The sequence below is a fragment of the Schistocerca americana genome, chromosome 3 (assembly GCF_021461395.2).
Source record: "Schistocerca americana isolate TAMUIC-IGC-003095 chromosome 3, iqSchAmer2.1, whole genome shotgun sequence".
NCBI classification, from domain to species: domain Eukaryota; kingdom Metazoa; phylum Arthropoda; class Insecta; order Orthoptera; family Acrididae; genus Schistocerca; species Schistocerca americana.
Window position 1 is genome coordinate 603,863,658 of NC_060121.1, and position 19,157 is coordinate 603,882,814.

The 19,157-nt window shown below is 40.9% G+C and overlaps 1 protein-coding gene across 2 annotated transcripts in view; it reads right to left on the reverse strand.

The window, feature by feature from the left end:
* Window positions 1–18,843, reverse strand: part of LOC124605148 (caprin homolog) — an 86,304-nt gene extending 67,461 nt beyond the window's left edge. Inside the window, exons 1-2 of one of the 2 annotated variants that reach the window (XM_047136629.1) lie at window positions 18,668–18,843; window positions 14,876–15,118 (exon numbers count right to left, since the gene is read on the reverse strand). In XM_047136629.1, coding sequence (XP_046992585.1) covers window positions 14,876–15,118; window positions 18,668–18,784 — 360 coding nt within the window. In that variant the 5' untranslated portion in view covers window positions 18,785–18,843. The remainder of the gene's footprint in view (window positions 1–14,875; window positions 15,119–18,667) is intronic. The other variant, XM_047136628.1, reaches the window with a different exon arrangement.
* Window positions 18,844–19,157: the final 314 nt, after the last annotated feature.

Here is a 19,157-nt window from a genome sequence, read left to right on the forward strand (position 1 = left end):
GGTCATTGGTCCCCTAACAACTGCAAAACCAAGTGCTAATATTGGCACTGGAATGCAGACTGTCTGGGACATTAAGAGGAATAAGCATGTTGTCAGGAAATGCAATTCTAATTCTGGACCACCTGCACGCAACAGCATGAAGAGATCTACATTTGACGGCCTAGATGCTGCCAAAAACAAGCAGAAGGTATCACTATTTCAGACACAATGTGTGGCAAAAGAGCTAACTCTTTTTCCCTGAAGCTCTATGGTTATATGGGGCCTCATCTGGATGGCTAATCAGATTCAAACATCATCATGGGATTCAGGAACTTACTGTGCAAGGAAAGCAGCTTAGTTCAAATTTTGTGGCAGCTAATTTCTCCTGGGAAGGGTTTCCGATTGGTTGGTTGGTTTAAAGGCAGGAGAAGGGACCAAACTACGAGGTCATCGGTCCCTTGTTCCTAATAAAACAATGCCACAAGTGTTAGAATAAAATGGACGAAACACACAACACAAAATGGAAAGAAAGGAAAAGCCACAAGAACGAAGGGAAGGCAACGAACACTAAAAGGAACGAAAGAGGACAAGAAAACAGAGATGCTAGAAACAGAAGACAGTAAAACATGAATGCAGATTGCAGTGGCTGGCCAACCACGGGAATAAAAAGGGAAATCCACAACACATGAAAACCTCCACCCTAAAAGCACTAGGGTGGATGACACAGAGGGACAAAGGACAAGCACTAAAACCTACATAGAAGTATAAAACCCAATATCAAGGATAAAATGTACAACTTAAGCTGCTGTGGAGGCATTGCCACTCAACACCAAAGGCAGGGTGCTGGGAAAGTTAAAAGTCTGAAACAGGGCGGCCAAAAGTGGGCAGTCCATCAAGAGGTGGACAACTGTCATTTGGGAGCCACAGCGACACTGAGGTGACCTCACGACGGAGTAGGTAACCATGCGTTAGCCACGTATGGCCAATGCGGAGCCAGCAGAGGACAGCTGATTCCCTGCGAGAGGCCTGCATGAAAGACTTCCACACATTCGTAGTCTCCTTAATGACATGCAGTTTGTTGTGCGTCCTGTTACGCCATTCCATCTCCCAAAGCCGGAAAACCCTGCGGTGTAAGAACACAGGTCAGCTTCAGAGATGCCTATCTCCAGAAAAGGTTTCCGTGTCACCTGTTTGGCCAGCCTGTCGGGAAGTTCGTTGCCGGGGATTCCGATGTGTCCAGGGGTCCACACAAATACCATGAAACGACGGGACTGTTCCAGGGCATAAATGGACTCCTGTATGGACGCTACTAGAGGGTGGTGAAGGTAGCACTGGTTGATAGCTTGTAGGCTGCTCAATGAGTCAATACACAGGAGAAATTACTTGCCAGGACATGAGCGGATGTACTCAAGAGCACGAGATACGGCCACCAGCTCTGCAGAGAAAACACTGCAGCCAACGGGCTGCCACTGCAGCCAACTCGTCGATACATCCTCCATGAACATAAGCGAAGCCTAAGTGATCATCAGCCATTGAGCCGTTGGTGTAAACCACTTCAGAGCCCTGGAACACATCAAGAATTTAGAGGAAGTGACAGTGGAGAGCGGTGGGGTAAACAGTCCTTAGAGCCATGAAAAAGTTCCAGACGATGCTGCGGCCAAGGCGTACACCCTGGAGGTGTACGTGAACGGACTGCAATAAGAGATGGTAAAGGGAAGGACTCCAGTTCAGAGAGAAGGGACTGCATGCGAACCGCAATTGCTAGCCCCGATTTGGGTCGTCGATGCAGTAGATGGACTGCAGTGGGCAAGAAAAGGAAACTAATTTGGATGCGCAGGGGAACTATGAATGTGTGTTGCGTAACTGGTGAGTAGTTGCGCATGTCTGATCTGCAGGGGAGGGACACCAGCCTCCACCAGTAAGCTGGTCACCAGACTCGTCGTAGGAGCTCCTGTTGCTAATGGGACCCAACAGGGGTGAACAGGGTTGAGTAAATGCAATGCTGAAGGCACTGCAGAACCATAAACCACACTTCCACAGTCAATTTGGGATTGGACAAGGGCTCTGTAGAGCTGCAGCAGCGTACAGCGATCTGCACCCCAATTGGTGTTGCTCAGGCAATGGAGGGCATTGAGGTGATGCCAGCTCTTCTGCTTAAGCTGACGAAGATGAGGGAGCCAAGTCAATCGTCGAAAATCAGTCCTAGGAACTGATATGTCTCCACTACAGTGAGTGGATCATCATTAAGGTAAAGTGCGGGTTCCGGATGAACGGTACAATGCCAACAGAAGTGCATGACACACGACTTTGTGGCTGAAAACTGGAAGCCGTGGGCTAGAGCCCATGACTGCGCCTTGTGGGTGGCTCCTTGGAGGTGCCGCTCAGCAACAACAGTACTGGAGCAGCAGTATGAACTGCAGAAGTTGTCTGCACACAGAGACGGTGAGACGGAGGGCTCGACAGCTGCTGCTAGACCTTTAACGGCCACTAAAAATAGAGAGAGACTCAATACAGAGCCCTGCGGGACTCAATTCTCCTGGATATGGATGGAATTATGAGTCACCAACTTGGACACAGAAAGTACGGAGCGACACAAAGTTTTGGACAAAAATCGGGAGCATGCCCCGGAGACCCCACTCATACAATGTGGCAAGGATATGATGTCGCCAGGTCGCTCCAATTGCTTCAGCGGCTTCCAGTGGCCACCAAGGGACTGCCTTTCGTCAGGGGCACCCTAAAGAGCGAGGGATTGCATTTTCTGCTGCAGAAACAATTTAGCTGGTCACCTGCTCAACCATCACATCGATGTTACTGTGTCGGGGAGATTCAGCAGAGGTGATTAAAAGTTCCCCCGTCTGTCTTGTTCAAAGCCCATCTGGGTAGGCGTCTGTGTGCCTGATGCTGGGGCAGTGGTCTCTACCACACAGATCGTCATGTGCTCTCCAGTGGATAGATGGGAGAAGTCCTGGGCTGTAAATTGATTAATCGATGACCGAGTAACTACCATGAGCCACACTGAAATGTGTGGCGGCCCCAGTATTTAAGAGGCAGAGGTCGAATTGAGACAGTGAAGTTTCGACATCTCTGCCTCTGCCAGTAAGCATGGTACAACCCCACAAGGGGTTATAGGCATTAAAATCTCCCAGAAGTAGGAAACGTTTAGGGAGTTGATCAATCAGTGCAGCTAATATATTCAGGGGTACTGCACCATCAGGAGGAAGATATACATTGCAGACAGTTATTGCCTGCATCATCCTTATTCTGACAGCCACAGCATCAAGAGGGGTTTGAAGGGACATATGTTCACTACAGACCAACTTCAGGACAAACGCAAACTCCACCTGACACTATTATAATTGCTTATAGTTGCTACGGTTCCTGTAGCACCTTTTATAGCCGCAGAGGGCAGGCGTCTGCATTGCTGGGAACCAGGTTTCCTGGAGGCAATGCAGATCGCAGGTGTAAAGCTTAACAGTTGCCGTAGCTCAGCCACGCGGTGGAGAAAACTGCCGCAGTTCCACTGGAGGATAACATCGTGAGACTGGGAAGGCATGGAACACTGAGGCAGTTTACACCTCGGAGTCACCTGCTGCCACCAATATATTGCCCGAGCCGTCTACATCCATTGTGTCTGAGGGTCTGGCGAGATCTAGGTCCTCAGCGGACGCCAAAATCTCCACTCCATCCTCAGCTGTAGAGCTTGTAGGTAGCGGTAATGGTGTGGGTGCCACCGTAATTTCCTTGGTCTCAGGATTTTTTTTTGATTTATCTTCCTGCTCCTTGGGTTTCCCTGGCTGGGAGGATTTCACCGATTCAGTCTCCAGGACTGAGGATGAGTGTGAAGCCTTACGACCAGCTGCTTTTGTGCTCTTCAGCCACTGGCAGGTGTCATCTTTCCCACTAGAAAAAACCTGGGAAGGGTAAGACCCAAGAGACCCCTTCCCAGCAAGAGAAGCCGAAGAAGACTTACGCTTCTATGGCTTGGAAGTGGGGATGGACATCCCCGATGGCTGGGAAGGGGGGAGGGGGGGGGGGGTTTGCTGCTCACGAAGTAGGTGGTGCAGGAACAACAGGGAGGGAAATGCCCCCCACCATCAAGTGGGCAGGTGTAGTCTTCCGGCTCAGAGGAGACCTGGGTCGGCGGAGCTGATGGTGTCAGAACTGTTGGAGCGGCGGCATAAGACGATGTCATATGCACAGGATGCAGGCATTCAAATTTTCTCTTAGCCTCAGTGTAGGTCAGTCAGCCCAAGGTCTTTTACTCCATGATTTTCCTTTCTTTGTGGAGAATCCTGCTGTGGGGCGAGCAAGGAAAATGGTGCTCTCCACAGTTGACACAGATGGGAGGCAGGGCACATGGAGTACTGGGATGTGATGAGTGTCCACAATCTCGGCCTGTGATGCTGAAAGTACAGCGGGAAGACATATAGCCGAACTTCCAGCATTTCAAGCACCACATCAGGGGAGGGATAAAGGACTTTACATCACAGCGATAGACCATCACCTTGACCTTCTCGGGTAATGTTGCACCCTCTAAGGCCAAGATTAAGGCACTGGTGGCAACCTGATTATCCTTCGGACCCCGGTGGACGCGCCGGACAAAATGCACACCTCGCTGCTCTAAATTGGCGCGCAGCTCATTGTCGGACTGCAAAACAAGTTCTCTCTGAAATATGATACCCTGAACCATATTTATGGAGCGTAATGGTTACAGAAACATCCCCCAGATTGTCACGAGTAAGTAACTCCCGTGGCTGGGCAGAGGATGCTGTTTTGATAAAGACTGACCCAGATCTCATTTTGGACAAGCCCTCCACCTCCCCAAACTTGTCCTCTAAATGCTCAACAAAAAACTGAGGCTTCATCATCATGAAAGATTCCCATCAGCTCTCGAACATACAAGGTACTGGGGCAAGTAAGATGCGCTGCCATCCTTAGCCTGACGTTCCTCCCACGGTGTGGCCAGGGAGGAGAACGATTTGGGGTTGTACTTCTGTGCGTTGAATTGAACTTGTGATCGCTTAGAGACTGCTTGTGTTTCACCACCAGCAAGAAATGATGGACTACGCTTCATCGCATGTGATCTGCCCTGATGCCACCCACTCCAACCAAGGGCCTCCTCCAGGTGCCACCCAGCCGCAGCAAAGGCCACCTGGCAGGATGGCCATTGCCGGGAGTCCCGATGCCCCAGGGGGATGGGCATCTACCCCTTGGCATACATGGGGAGTTAACGGCGCAGGCATTAGCAGAGCAATCCCTGTGTGGTCAGGGGACTACAACCAACGGGGTACATGGTGGCCCCACCACTACGGACTGGCTACTGCGCTGGATATCAGGTGCAAAGAAGTCAAGGGTCCTCGTTGATGCAGAAATCTACAGTGCATGGTGGAAAACGCACCCAGGAATGTGTCCACGCCCAAGAGATAGAGAAAAGGCATGACTGCGATCCGATGACAAGAAAGTGGGCTAAAGATCTCAATGCACGATGGACACTATGCACACTGTAAGGTGCCCTTCCCCAATTGGCTCGCTCTTCGGGAAAATTTTGAAGAATGGAGGTCAAACCCTGCAGAGGATCAACACAAAGGCCGAAACGTGTGAAACCCCTTTCAGTCGCCAAGTATGACAGGCAGGAATACCTTGGGCATATGCTAACCCCCAGACCCACAGGGGGGAAGAGTTTCCAAAATTTTTGGAAGAAGAGAATGAAGATGAAAGTGGTCTGTACTGGAAATGTCTACCAACCAGAACCATTGCTTTTAAGAGCATGGTTAGCATTCCTAGATGTAAATCATCTAAAGAGGGAATTGAAATTTTGAGCACTGCTAATGCTTCCGAGAAGGACAAAGTGAAACTTCTAGTGATTGGTAAAGAAAAAAATCCCCGAGCATTGAAGGCTATCGCAGTTAAGGCTCTCCCTTTGCATTCTTACAGTGAAAACGGAGCAAGGATTGACGGTGTAATTTTCTAAGACTGGTTCCACATAGATTTTGTACCACAAGTTTGGTGTTTTGTAGAAGAGAACATATTGGCAAAGAAGGCTGTTCCATTGCTTGATAACACCCCTTCACATCCCAGCACCAGGATTCTCATATCCCATGATGGTCTCATCTTCACCAAGTTTTTACCTCCTAATGTGACTGCCTTTTTACAACCATTGGACCAAGGCATAAATCCATCAGTAAAATGGTACAACCAGGCTGGTCTAATGGGAGTGCTAGTTGAGGATTTGGTGACATTCTGGAAGAATGACAATTCTGGATTCCATACACAGGAAGTCAAGCCACACCAACTAGTTTGAACATACAGGAAAATTCTTCTGCGATACAGAAAAAAGTGATTTTCAAGGTGTTAGTGATGATGAAGTAACTGCACAAACGATAAATCTGGCAATGGGTTAAAATGGTTTTGAAGATGTCAATTAAGAAAACTTGAATTAGTGGATGAAGACTGATGCACGGGAACATGGCTTCCAGTACAAGTGACATTGAACTTGCAACCACAGCTTCGCAACAAAACAAAGATGATGATGATAGTGACCCTGTCAGTCACTGCAACACATTGTAATGTGTACTCTTTTAGAGTACACGAGCCAGAATACAATTACATTATTGCTGTAGGTAGAATTCAAAATGTCGCACGAAAAATGTAAACTCCTCTCAGAAGCAGACCAACATAACAGACTACTTTAAGAAATAAACAGGCCTACAGTAAATAAGCACAGAACACAGATAAATTTTCAAACAAAATAACAGGTTTGAAAATATCTAAATTTTGAGTATGTTTCGATTATTTGTTTATGTTTGGTTTAGTCCTAAACTGAAACAATTCAGCCTTTCTGAGAAATGACTTTAGATTGGACACCTAGAATCCTGGACAGTACTGCAAAAGGCACCCACTGAGCTAAAACTTCATAATTAGGAACTGACTTATGCCTACTACTAGTTTTATCCATCAATATACACACAATTGTCACAGCAGCTTAAGCACTTTTTTGTAGTTAAAACTGATCACGAATTGTGCACTTATTGTCATTTGAGCATAGAGAATATTATTTTAAGACTTTTTCAATCATGTTTGGCTGCTTTTTAACTCCCTGTACTTAGCTTTTCACTTCACATATTTCTAATTTCCCTTCCTTACTTTAGTGCTGGGTTGGCCAGGCATGTCAAGAGTGTGTGTGTGTGTGTGTGTGTGTGTGTGTGTGTGTGTGTGTGTGTGTGTGTGTGTGTTTTGGGGGGGGGGGGGGGGGGGGGGGGGACACCACAGGCATCCCAAAGCCCAGTCTGTCACTCTGCTTTTCTCAGAACTACCCAGAATGGCAGCAGGATATTTCATTCAGCACTGAGCTGTGGCATTTTTCAGTCAGCACAACATTCAGCAGCCATGGTGTCAGTGCTGTTTACCCTCTGCCATTTGTTCCTGGTATGAAGGATGTTCGCAAGCTGATTGCACTAAAGGGGGTAGTCTGGCAATCTATCTTAACAATTATTTGAAACATGTGGGAATGACAGAAGAGAAGGATGAGCATTCTCAATTCGCTTAAGTGACAGGTACTGCATATTTGCTATGAAACATTAGGATAGCATGCAAGAAGAATTTAAGATTTAGTTGACAGTTAAAGAGCAAAAACTTACAATGATCAAAAGACAGGATTCATTGTGTCCATTAAGAAGCACTTCGTGCTAAACTTGCAGACAAAGGGCATGTGAAGAAATTAGTGGTACAAATAGTAAAATTTCTGATACACACACATTATTCAACAGTCAATTGGAACAGTTTTAAACGGAACTGAACAAAGAGCATGGAGACTTCATATATTACTGCAAAGTATGTTTACAGTAAGGCACATGGCAGGAATGATTTGTTGATTTAACATTTGGTGTTGTTGAATTAAAAAAACACACTATTCAATGAGAATGCATTAAAAATGCAGTTTCAATTTAAAGTGCCCCTGTGCATACGCAGATGTAACTGACTGACCTGCAGGACAATTTCAGTTTTAATGACAAAATTTTTTTTATGTTGAAACTGTTCAGAGCTTTTACATTGCTTTCCTATGATATAGTTTTCGAGTCTCCATAATAAGGTTGCAAAAGTGCAAATATATGGGAACTTGAGAGCAAAACTTAATTATCTGCGTATGTATGCCAACAGCTTGTACCAGGTAACTGTATCTACAGCACACCAAAAATAACTAAATAATGCTGAAAATTTGTTTTGTTTGTGACCTTTATTGTTGAGAAATGTGAAATATATAAAAAAGCCACTTGCAGTACCAACTTATTGCCATTTAAATGCGGCACGTTCACAGTATTCCCCTCTTCATGTTCAAGACAGTGTAGTGTGGCAGTGGGGGAAATGTACCGCGAGGCAGAGTGCTTTGGCCCTCCTGCCCAAGACCAACCCACGAGTCTAAATCGTGGCCATCCCTGCTTTATTGCCTATAAAAATCTGAATGTAGTATTAATTCAAGAACTGTTACGAGATCAGTAATTATCTGTACTAATTACTTAACATAACCAATACTTTCTGTAATCTAAGATTACAGATGGAAAAAATATTGGAGCTTCGGGAGTGCTAAAGAGGGAAAGTCATATTTACTTTACTTTTTATGTTAAAACAACTTTATTATTTACTTCTTTTTCTCTTATTTGTACAAATATGTGTTGGTTTGTAATGTTACGAGGTAGCGACCTGATGAGTGCAGTTTAATTGAGCCACAAAATTTTGGCAGTGACAGATGACCTTACGTCTTGGCAATTAATGATCCGAGATTAATGTTTATACAACACAAATTTCCAGGTTCATCATCATCTGCAATCATTTTCTGTGTAGATTAAACTTCTCTATACAATCTGCCCTAAATCTTATTTCTGAGCACATTTCTTGATAGTTGCTAGTTTGATAGACTTTGTAACACCACAGCTCTTATGCTGTATGGATTCATTTTGCTTTATTTAATGTTACATTGTTGATCGCCTGTGAATATGTTCAAATCGATAGCATAAAATTGTGTATTCTTTTCTTTGTCAAACCTTTGATGTCGTGATTTGATTCTATGCAAAGTAGTGTATCTGCAATTTGTATTCTTTGTCCCATTTGGAGGGAACAGAACTTATTGTATGTAATTGTAATTTTGTGTGAATAATTTTTTGTAGAAGTGTCAATATGTGAAAATGTTCTGTTTTATTTAATGTATTTGTTTGCTGTTATGTAAATTGCTGATCCTCACTTAGGGTTCTTAGTTAGTTTGTATGTAAATGGTGTAGTGGTTCCCCTCGGGAACGGAACTGTGTAGCGCGCGCAAATTGTGGTTGGCCTAGGTGGAAAAGGTGGAACTGATAGTCAGTCGGAGGCGAGCTACGAGTCGGAGACGAGCCACCAGTCTGTGCACTGTCAATGTAAAGGTGCATATCATGCTGATTCAGAGAGAGGCTTTTACTGCTTCTTTCCAATGCCTCGGATGGGTGGATAAATAGCTGGATCTATTCTGGAATTTGTATGAATCATCGCCATGAAGATACGATAAAGTCCGGCAATTCTACCTGTAATTCCACCTACCAACATGCAGTTGCCACCACATTGCGCAATCACTGTAACGTAATACTATATTGATGTACAGTGAAGGATCAGCCTAATGGATGTGTTAGTGTGCTGAAATATAAGGTAATTCATATCGGAATTTATTTACCTACCTTGATTTTACTCCTCATCATAACACCTCTCAGGGTCCTCTCTGTTTGAAGTAAAGTGATTACCGAGTGTCCTTACTGAAAGTACGTTGAAGCCTAGAGCTTTATTAAATAATGCCTCTTGAACCTATTAGAAAGATAGTTAAAGCTAATGTGGTAACAGAGTGAGTTAAAGCAAATGTTATTTGTCCAATAATAATTTTCATATTGAAACTGTTATTTAAAGTGCTGTTACCAACTTCAAACTTTAGGCTGAGTCTTATAAAGTAAATGATCACGTTGTTGTCTGTAGTAAATTCTAAAAGGGAGAGTCAGTTCCTTGCAATTTTGTCAACATTGTGTTTCGTTGTAGTAAAAGTGAGAAAGCTGCAGTTGTGAAACGTTACATTCTCATGTATGCCAAGTGTTTGTCTCTCTTGTGTGCATATTAACAGTATAAAGACCACTCAGTTTGTGTAAACCCTGAAAGTGATAGTTGTGTACCTGTTATAATTTTGAAAATAGTTCCTGCTGCTCTAACTGTTAGCTTCAATCTTAAAACATATGTGTGTTAGAGTTCATTGCACTCGCGTGTTGCTAAGTCTAGGTTGTGTCTGTTGTGTTGTCCATTATAGTTACTTATACTTACTTTCATAAACGAGAATGTTAATCTTTCTCTTGCCTAATTAGGCTGGCGACCGTTTCCCTTATTCTAGGAATAGTATAGCTAGACAAAATTTTGTTTGTCACTATTCCAATATTAACGTAATTCTGACTCATTACCGATAAGCCACTTCCATTAGGAACAATACGGTCAACTTAACAAAATTCCTCTCAGAGGGTAACACTGCTCTGTTGCTTTGTGCCATAGTTACTTTTACAAAATTGTTTTATGTTACAACCTGCTTCTGGCATTGAGGTTATGGTACAATAGTTAGCAGAGAGGGAGTGTTATAACTTTATCTAGGCATAGACCAAATGACAAAAAGCAACAAACCTAACCAAACCATCTATGTAACTTAAATTCTCTCAAAACAAAAAATCAACTAATTCATTCTCCTGTGATCTCTAAAACTGTACGAAAACAATGGCAACTGCACAAAGTCAAGATTCTGTTTCAGTTACTGTATTTACCAGATAAGAATTTTTTTCCCACATTTGTCATTCGAAAAATATATGCTCATATATTTGCAGATTAAACTGTCACCATTGAGGACAACATTTTTATGTTTCCAAACAGAGTATGTACAGGGCATTTTATACACGAAGATTTGGTTATTGAGCCACATGCAGATTTTGAAAAATTCGAAAGGGCAGGGTTGGGCAAAAAATACTCACATTCCAACAGCCTCTAGCTCTCCAGATACACTGAAGCACTTGATACAGTATCAACATTGCTCAATCATGTGACATTTGCCTCACGTGGCACTAGTGCAAGGGAAATGTGAGGAAATATGAACTAGCCACTACAACAATCTATTGTTCTGCTTAAAATTTGATGATTTTGTGAAATACAGGATGAAATAGTTTTAAATTCTATCATCTTATGAACTCTTGTATTTGAACAGGTTTGCAATGAAGTTGCCATACATGTACGAGTACCACATACACAAATTAACACTGCTTTTTAAATGAAAATACCACGTAGAACTGAAAATGTTGACCCAGACGAATATTTTAATAAATTATGAGACTGTAATGTTTGACCATGTGGGTTGCAAATGAGACAATTCGATCACTGTTCCTGTATTAGAATAATGGGTAAAAACATTGCCAGCTTTGGAACATAATGGTGACATTCGGATGATACAAGAAGGAAAATTAATCCAGAATGAAATCTCCAATGAACCAAATAATATTAAACTGACTTATCGCAAGAATACATTACAGCTGCAAGACCCATTGTGGAGATATTGCCAACAGACATCAATTGATCGCAGGACGAGTGAATGTTTGAGGAACTACTTGAATCTTGACTGCGCTTTTCTATTTTCTATTAATTGCTGTTCTTACATATGACTTTCACCCTAGATGATATTGCAATCTATATTTCACAGTTCTCAAGCACAGAGTACATAAAGGGTTGGAGGAGGAAGAGTGACACCATCTCAGCTGAGAACTAAGCCAAGTGCAGGTAGGGGATTAGTGAGCAAGCAACAAATTACATTGTGTTGCCAACCACGAGAATCTGTACTACATAGTAACAGTTTATAGGAACATCCACTACCTTTTAATAGCAGTTACATCAATCCATTTGTAGACTAAACAGAATTGACTTTAAAATTGGACAAATACTCAAAAGTAGTATTCATTTCTGTAGGAGATGGTAAAAGTCTAGAAGGGACCAGTGGTGTACTTACGTGTTTCATGCTACAAGTTGTTGACACTCACTGTGACGTATGACAAACGGAAGGGGGTGCATCAGCTGCTGGTTTTATGCAGCCGATGAGTGCATTGGGCAGACAATATGTCTGGAAGCAATAGTCGTTTTAACATTTTCACATCAGTGGAGAAGCAGAATCATATCTACTCTAAAAACAGCTGTGTTCTCAGGTCTCACTGTAACTACAACCTCAGCAATCTCAACATATTCAGAAGACCAGCCAAATATTTGTGACAACGAATATACACTGATGAGTCAAAATAATATGACCTGTTTAATAGCTTGTCTGTCCGTCTTTGGCATGAAATACATCGGTGATTCTGCTTATCAGGGATCCAAAAGTTTGTTGGTAGGTTTTTGGAGGTATATGGTATTAGATGTCTACACACAGTTCATGTAATTCACACTAATAATGGGCCACAGACTTGCATATGTGGTGATGGCAGCTGATAGTGACCCACATGGATTCCATAGGATTAACGTAAAGTGAATTTGCTCGGTGAGACAAACTTTAGTTCACTATAATGCTCCTCAAACCACTGTAGCTTCTTCTGGCTCCAAGATACTGAATCATATTGCTGAAAGTAGTTGGGGAAGACATCAAGCATGAAGGGACACAGGTGGTTCACAGCTGTTAGTGTGTCTTCAATCAGCCCCATGCAAGTGCAAGAGGATGTCTTAGTATAATGCTGCTCCCATCAGCCTGCATCCACGGCTCACTGCACATTTGGAGCTGCCATTCACCTCTATGACAGCAATCACGGAGATGACCAACAACCTAATGTAGCAAAAATATTATTCAGCCGAAGATCCGTGCAGTCTTAATTGACGACGTACTTCGGTCAACATGTGAACACGTAGGGGTGGTCTGCTGTGGAGCTCCATGTTCAACAGTGTACAATGAATGGCGTGCTCTGAAACAATTGTGCTCGCGCCAGCATTGTGCTGTTTTGGCAGAGATCCCACAGATCTCCGTCTATCCAACCTTACAGAGCAGACAAGCCTCTGAAACCCGCATCCTGCAAAGACTTGTGGACAGGCAACCATTTAGCACCTAGTGATAGTTTCAGTTCCTACCTCTTTCCTTAGATGCTCAAGACACTAGCATGTGAACGTTCGACCAGCTTCACCATTTTCGATACACTCATAATCTGTACTTCGACAAAGTCTCTTATCTCAATTGATTTTTCCATTTTGTAGCCTCCATCTTCATCTTCACTATGGTGAACACTCGTCCATGTCTGCTCTGCTGACATACTTTTGTTGCCGCACCATGTGCCCGCAACGCCACCAGGCAGCAGCCAAGGTTGCAGTGAACGGTGTTCATAATGTTTTGGCTTATCAGTGTATAGCTTTTACAGGTGTGTTATTAGGATGATGACTAAAGATAATGGTACCACAAACAGGTTGTTAAGCAAAACAGGTACAAACTAAAACAGCACAAATTTATGTAAACTACTACTTTTTGTTTGTTTTATTTCTCCTTGTATCATCAAAATTTAGAAAATTGGGAAATTGCATAAATTAAGAATAGGTAGAGAGTTAACTTTTTAAGCAGATAATTTGTAAATAAAACGGTTTGTAATTTTCATTCCCAGAATGTTAAAGATAAATTTTTCTCTAGGAGCTACTTTGATTTGGGGGAGGGGGGGGGGGGGGTTGTCTTGTATACACTGTCATCTTATATGTGGGTAAATATGGCAATTCTTTCTAAATTCATGTGACCATAAGCGACAAATGTGGGAACAGTTATTCTACCTTGATGCTTTTCAAGAGCATCAGATTGTTCTACTTGGGCTAATTCTGTGCATCCAGCATTTTGGAATTCTATTTGTGATGAACTTAGAACACTGCATTTATTCAATTAATTTATTAGTCTTTCATAATCAATTTTACTGTTTTTTGGGAATTGTAGCAGTAGAGAAATGAGCCTGTAGTTTAGAGAGAGTTACACCTGGCTTCACATTATTTGAGTGTTCTCTAGAAGGATCAAAATAAAACAACCTGATACTGTTAAAAGAATAGGTGTGTCACAGGCACATTCTTAGCTCTGTCTAATGCTTTGCCTGCTGTTCACCCTAAGATTCTATCAATTAAGAGAGTAAAAAGAGATAGTCCACATGAGGAGAGAACAAAATGCAAGTATTGTAGTGGTTCTGCCTGCTTTATTTTCTTCGTTTGTTGTCATCCGTGTCTATGTACTGCATTGATACACTGGCTGAAAAACGGGTTGTGGATTCAGACATTGACTACTATAATAATGTAGCCAACAGGTGTACAGTTGCAGTCCACTGTTCACCCCCCCCCCCCCCCCTCTAATAATACACACTTCTATGGCCACTGCACTACTGTTTAACTTTCATAAAAGAGGAGGTTGGCCTTCAGTTTTAAAGAATATAATACCAGATCTAATTTTGTGCTTAGTTTTATGAATGTAAGTGATTTTCTAATTTATTTTGACTATTCCTAGCTAGTATCTTTCATTATAGGATAAAATGACTGAGGTTGTGCTGTTTTAATCAAACAATACTATCCTCCTCTATCCACTATCATGAGACAATATCCTTACAAAAGCAATGGATACATGAATATAAACAACAACAACAACCACCACCATCACACCCAAACATTTTTTTAGTTTATCAATAAGACCTGAAGAGGTCTGGATCAAAGAGTGAGTGAGTGAGTGAGTGAGTGAGTGTATATATATAAAAGCAAGCAAGTAAAACAAAGAAATACTTTTATAGTGAATCACACCATGTACTATAAAATACATAAGTTGAACATAGAATTATCACCTCAGTTTTATGAACAATAATGTGACCATTTGTTTTCTTACCTGGACCAGAAGAATTTCTTTAACTTTTGCATGTTCCTGCTGTGCCCTCTCTAATGCTTCTTTCCGAGCCAATTTCTTTTGCTGCTTAGCAGCATCTGCAGCAATACCTTGGAACTGTTTGTTTAATTCACGTGCAAATTCTAGAGTCTGCTGTACTTCATTAAATTTTGACACAGCATTCAGCTGGTCACTGTTTAAGACTTTACCATTTTTCTCTTCTTCACGATAGGATTCTATTTTTCTCTGTCAAAAACAAAAAAACACAAATACAGAGGGAGACTTATGCAGATACATCTACACTGGACATTCCAAAGAAATCCCAACGCGTGGTTTTCAATTTTCAGAAATTTTTCTTCACATTAAAGTTCTATAAAAAAGATAGGATTTTTAAAACCAAAGGCAAGGTATATTATTCTATTAACGGATATTCACCTGTAATACTCAGCACAATCTTTGCTCATGGCCTCTATATATTTGTTAAGTACTTGTCGTAACTAAATTATAATCTATGTAAGCATCAGTAATGTTGCATGTGACAATTTAGTATTTATACAGTTCCCACCTCTGCTCTGCAGATTTTCAAGGAAATATAACAGCACTACTGATGCATTTAAGCCACAAGTAAAAGACTGTCAAACTGAATAACCACCTGAATGTTGGACTGCCCATGTTTAGGAAGAAAACATAGTAATTAAGAAATCATCCAATGTCTGCAACTAAAGTCTATATTACACTGTCAAGATTCTTTGATAATTTTTATACAAGCTAGGGCCAACACTAACACTTACAAAAGGTGTGAAAAGTATCGGAGTGCACTGTCAAAGATTTTATAAAAATATCTTGACTTTTACAGTGTAATATGGACCTAAGCCACACTCCTTGAGTGGCAAACCAAGTATAGAAACAATTTCTAAACACACATCTTCTCATAAGAATGGAGCATCATTAAAGTCAAATTGGTTCACTTGCTGCAACTGATAACCCCAGTTCTCAAAGTTATCAGCTTGTTTCAATTCTTGTGACAGACCGCCAGTTTAAGAAGTTCAAAGTTAGCAGTCTCAATAAAAAATGATCCACAATATTTTTTAAAATCTTTAGCTAAACCTCAAAATGTTAAACATGCTAGTTGATTGTATGCTAAGAAAGGACGAGACCTGGATGTCTTCTGGAGGAGTATACAATGACCCAAGATTAGAATTATCACATCTTCAGAGGAAAACTATGAATGAAAGCTATCATAGAACTTTGCTTTCCCCCAACTTAACTGATTGTTTTGACAGCCTTTTTATTTTATTTATTCATATCCTGTGTCAAAAAGAATGGTTATAAAGCTAACAAAAATACCGTGTGTGTTAACTCAAGTAATACATGCAGTTTACATTTCAGGTACCTTATAACTTAAATACCTTGTTAGTTTTAAGCTATAAAATTTGACATTAATTCGATTTATTGTAAGCTACACATGTGGTATTTGAAGAAAAGTCAAGGTTTCATGGTTTGTTACTGCAATACCACAGTTCTTTTGTTAAGCTCCCATCAATCTGAAGGGCAGTTTGAACACATTCATGGTCCTATTACAGGTGGTATACTGAAGTCACCAGATTAGGGCAGTTCAACATGGAGTCCAAACCATAGTGCAACTCTGCATTTCTCACATTAGTTCTTTTACGTAGTATAAATGTCCTTAATTTCGTATCTCAAACACTTATTCTTTCTCCAAATTGAAATATCAACCCACTGTTCTTAAATACACAAATGAAAATTACTTTTTAGAAAAAATGGAATATTTTTTAGATCTTACATGAATACATAAGTACATTAGATTTTGTGGTGTCCAGATCTCTGGTTGAATTTATGTGGATTGGGATGTAACATCTGCTTCAGATAACATAATGCATGAAAACAGACTAAGTTCTTCTGCACGTATATTGATGAAATACTAATATTAGTATTAAGCAATAGTAGCACACTATAACTATCTGCAAAATAATCAACACCTTGGTTAGATACTTTTTCTTACTACTGCCAGGATGCCTTTTATATTCTCCCTACTCCAGCCTCCATTAAGTTTGCTGCCGAAGTATCAAAACTGCCACTACTTTTAGCTGTCTTAACTTACTTAACTCAGGACATCTGATTTAATTCAAGAACATTCCACTACCGTTGTTTTACTTTTGCTGATGTTCATCATCATCATCATCATCATCATCATCTCTTTTAGAATATGTTATCCATTCTTTTCAACTGCTCTACAAAGATTTTTGCCATCTCTAACAGAACTACAATATCAGTAAATCTTGAAGTCTATTTCTTGTCACTGAAACTTAACTCCAAAATAGGCACGAAACCAAAGGGAATTTTCAGTTAAATAGAAAGAAAATACAACTAACAAAATCCAATATTTTGTTTCTGAAAAAATTTGGCACCATAGAGAAAATGAGCAATTCTCATACTTAAAGAACAGTATATTACTTTAAAATAAAAAGAGTACATTTTCATTTCTTCTTAATAGTCCCATTCCTTTATGATATTGAGTTGAATAGTGGCTTAAACAGTATATTAAAAGTGTTTTAATAACTACTGTATGGATAAGCCATGGGGAAAGTAAGTATCTCAATTTTGATTTCTCACAGACAGGATGAGGGAACATACCTCAGACACCCATTACACTAATAATCTACATGCACAAAATATCCTTTGCTTTTAGAATATCTCTGCAGATAAAAGGACCACCACCAGAGCACATGCAACTCTGATGATCAACAACAGAACTAATATTTTCCATCCACACTTTGCCAAAAAATGTGAATGAGGTACCTAAGAGAAAGGGAAAACCATGCTGAAGTGTGATAAGTGATGGTAGCTAGTGTAGCATTTGATCTGCAGAGGATCTTTTTCAGACAATATTTACTTTCTTTTGTAAACGTCTGACAACTCGCTGTTTTATCATTTTAACGCTACGTTAAAACGGAAATTCACCTGTTTTGGCTGAAAGTGAAAAATTTCACATTCAGAGAAGGCAAGGCCAGCTATCTTTAACAGAATCACAACACAAACTGTGGCACAAGCAGCTTTATGACTGCATTCTATTTATTTTAGTCCTTGTTGTCATCTCAAAATGGTGATACTTTTGGTTTAGTCACCCTTGCGTATTCCAGTTTCAAGTAGACACCCTCTCTTCTTAGGGTAACCAACATTTCTGTTGAGATGTATATTTGTATTTAAAGATCTTACAAGATTGCTAGCGTGCGCGTAATGAATTTACGCTGTCAAATGCGTCAATGTAAAGCTCGTCTACAAAACAAAACTTAATTTTTCCACCTGAAAATTGATCACTTAACCCTACTTTATCGAAAAGACGAGGGGTTAGTTAACGTGCTTTGTTAAAAGTTAGGACGGTATAAGCAAGCAACAAATCAGCATTCAAACTTGGGTAGCATTACTGCAAAGGCAAGTATTTAAAATACTATCCTTTTCCTTACTGGACATGAGCTATTTATTCAAACATCGTTTACAGATCTGAGCTCTTCCACATTGCTTCACTCCTAACAGCCCGTTTACGTAGCGATATAACAAACAGTAAGTTATACTACGACTGTCAAATGTAACAACAATACGTCTGTAAATATATGCCAATTCTAACGCTGAGTATACGTTGCTTTAACTTCGGCTACTCAGTTTAGAGCACATGGTGAAACTAGACATGGCTGCCGTTGCGCCCCTTGAAATGTCATTTTTAAATGATTTAATTTATTACATAAACTATACCAAAAATATCTGAAATCCACATACCTTCCGTTTTTCTAGGTTTCTTATTTTATGTTCAACTACTATAATCACTTGTTTAATAGGATCAACAGCCTCCGTAGAGGCTTGTTTTTCTAACTTCGCTGTAGCGGCAGAAGGCATCCTTCACTGGCAACAACTCTGCTGGTACTTTTTGCTCAGTGGAAGAGATAGTTACAGCATTCTATCGATAGAGGACCTGTTGGGAAAACAGGTGAAAATCACATTGCGGATATGCACATTGGAGCGCCAAATTGAAAGTATTAACACGTGAAAGTTTTTGAGCGAGTAAGAAACTGTGTTACATTCTAAACTCAATCTAAGCCTTCATCAAATTATATAGCCCTAGCACAGTACTGAAAATATATCTACTGAATTAGTGATGTAGTCAGCCGAGATCAACAGTCGGGGAAAAACATCGAATAAAGCTGATAAATTTGTCTTATCAACAGTGACGTCATAAATTACTTCCACCTCAGCAGTTACTAAAGGAAAA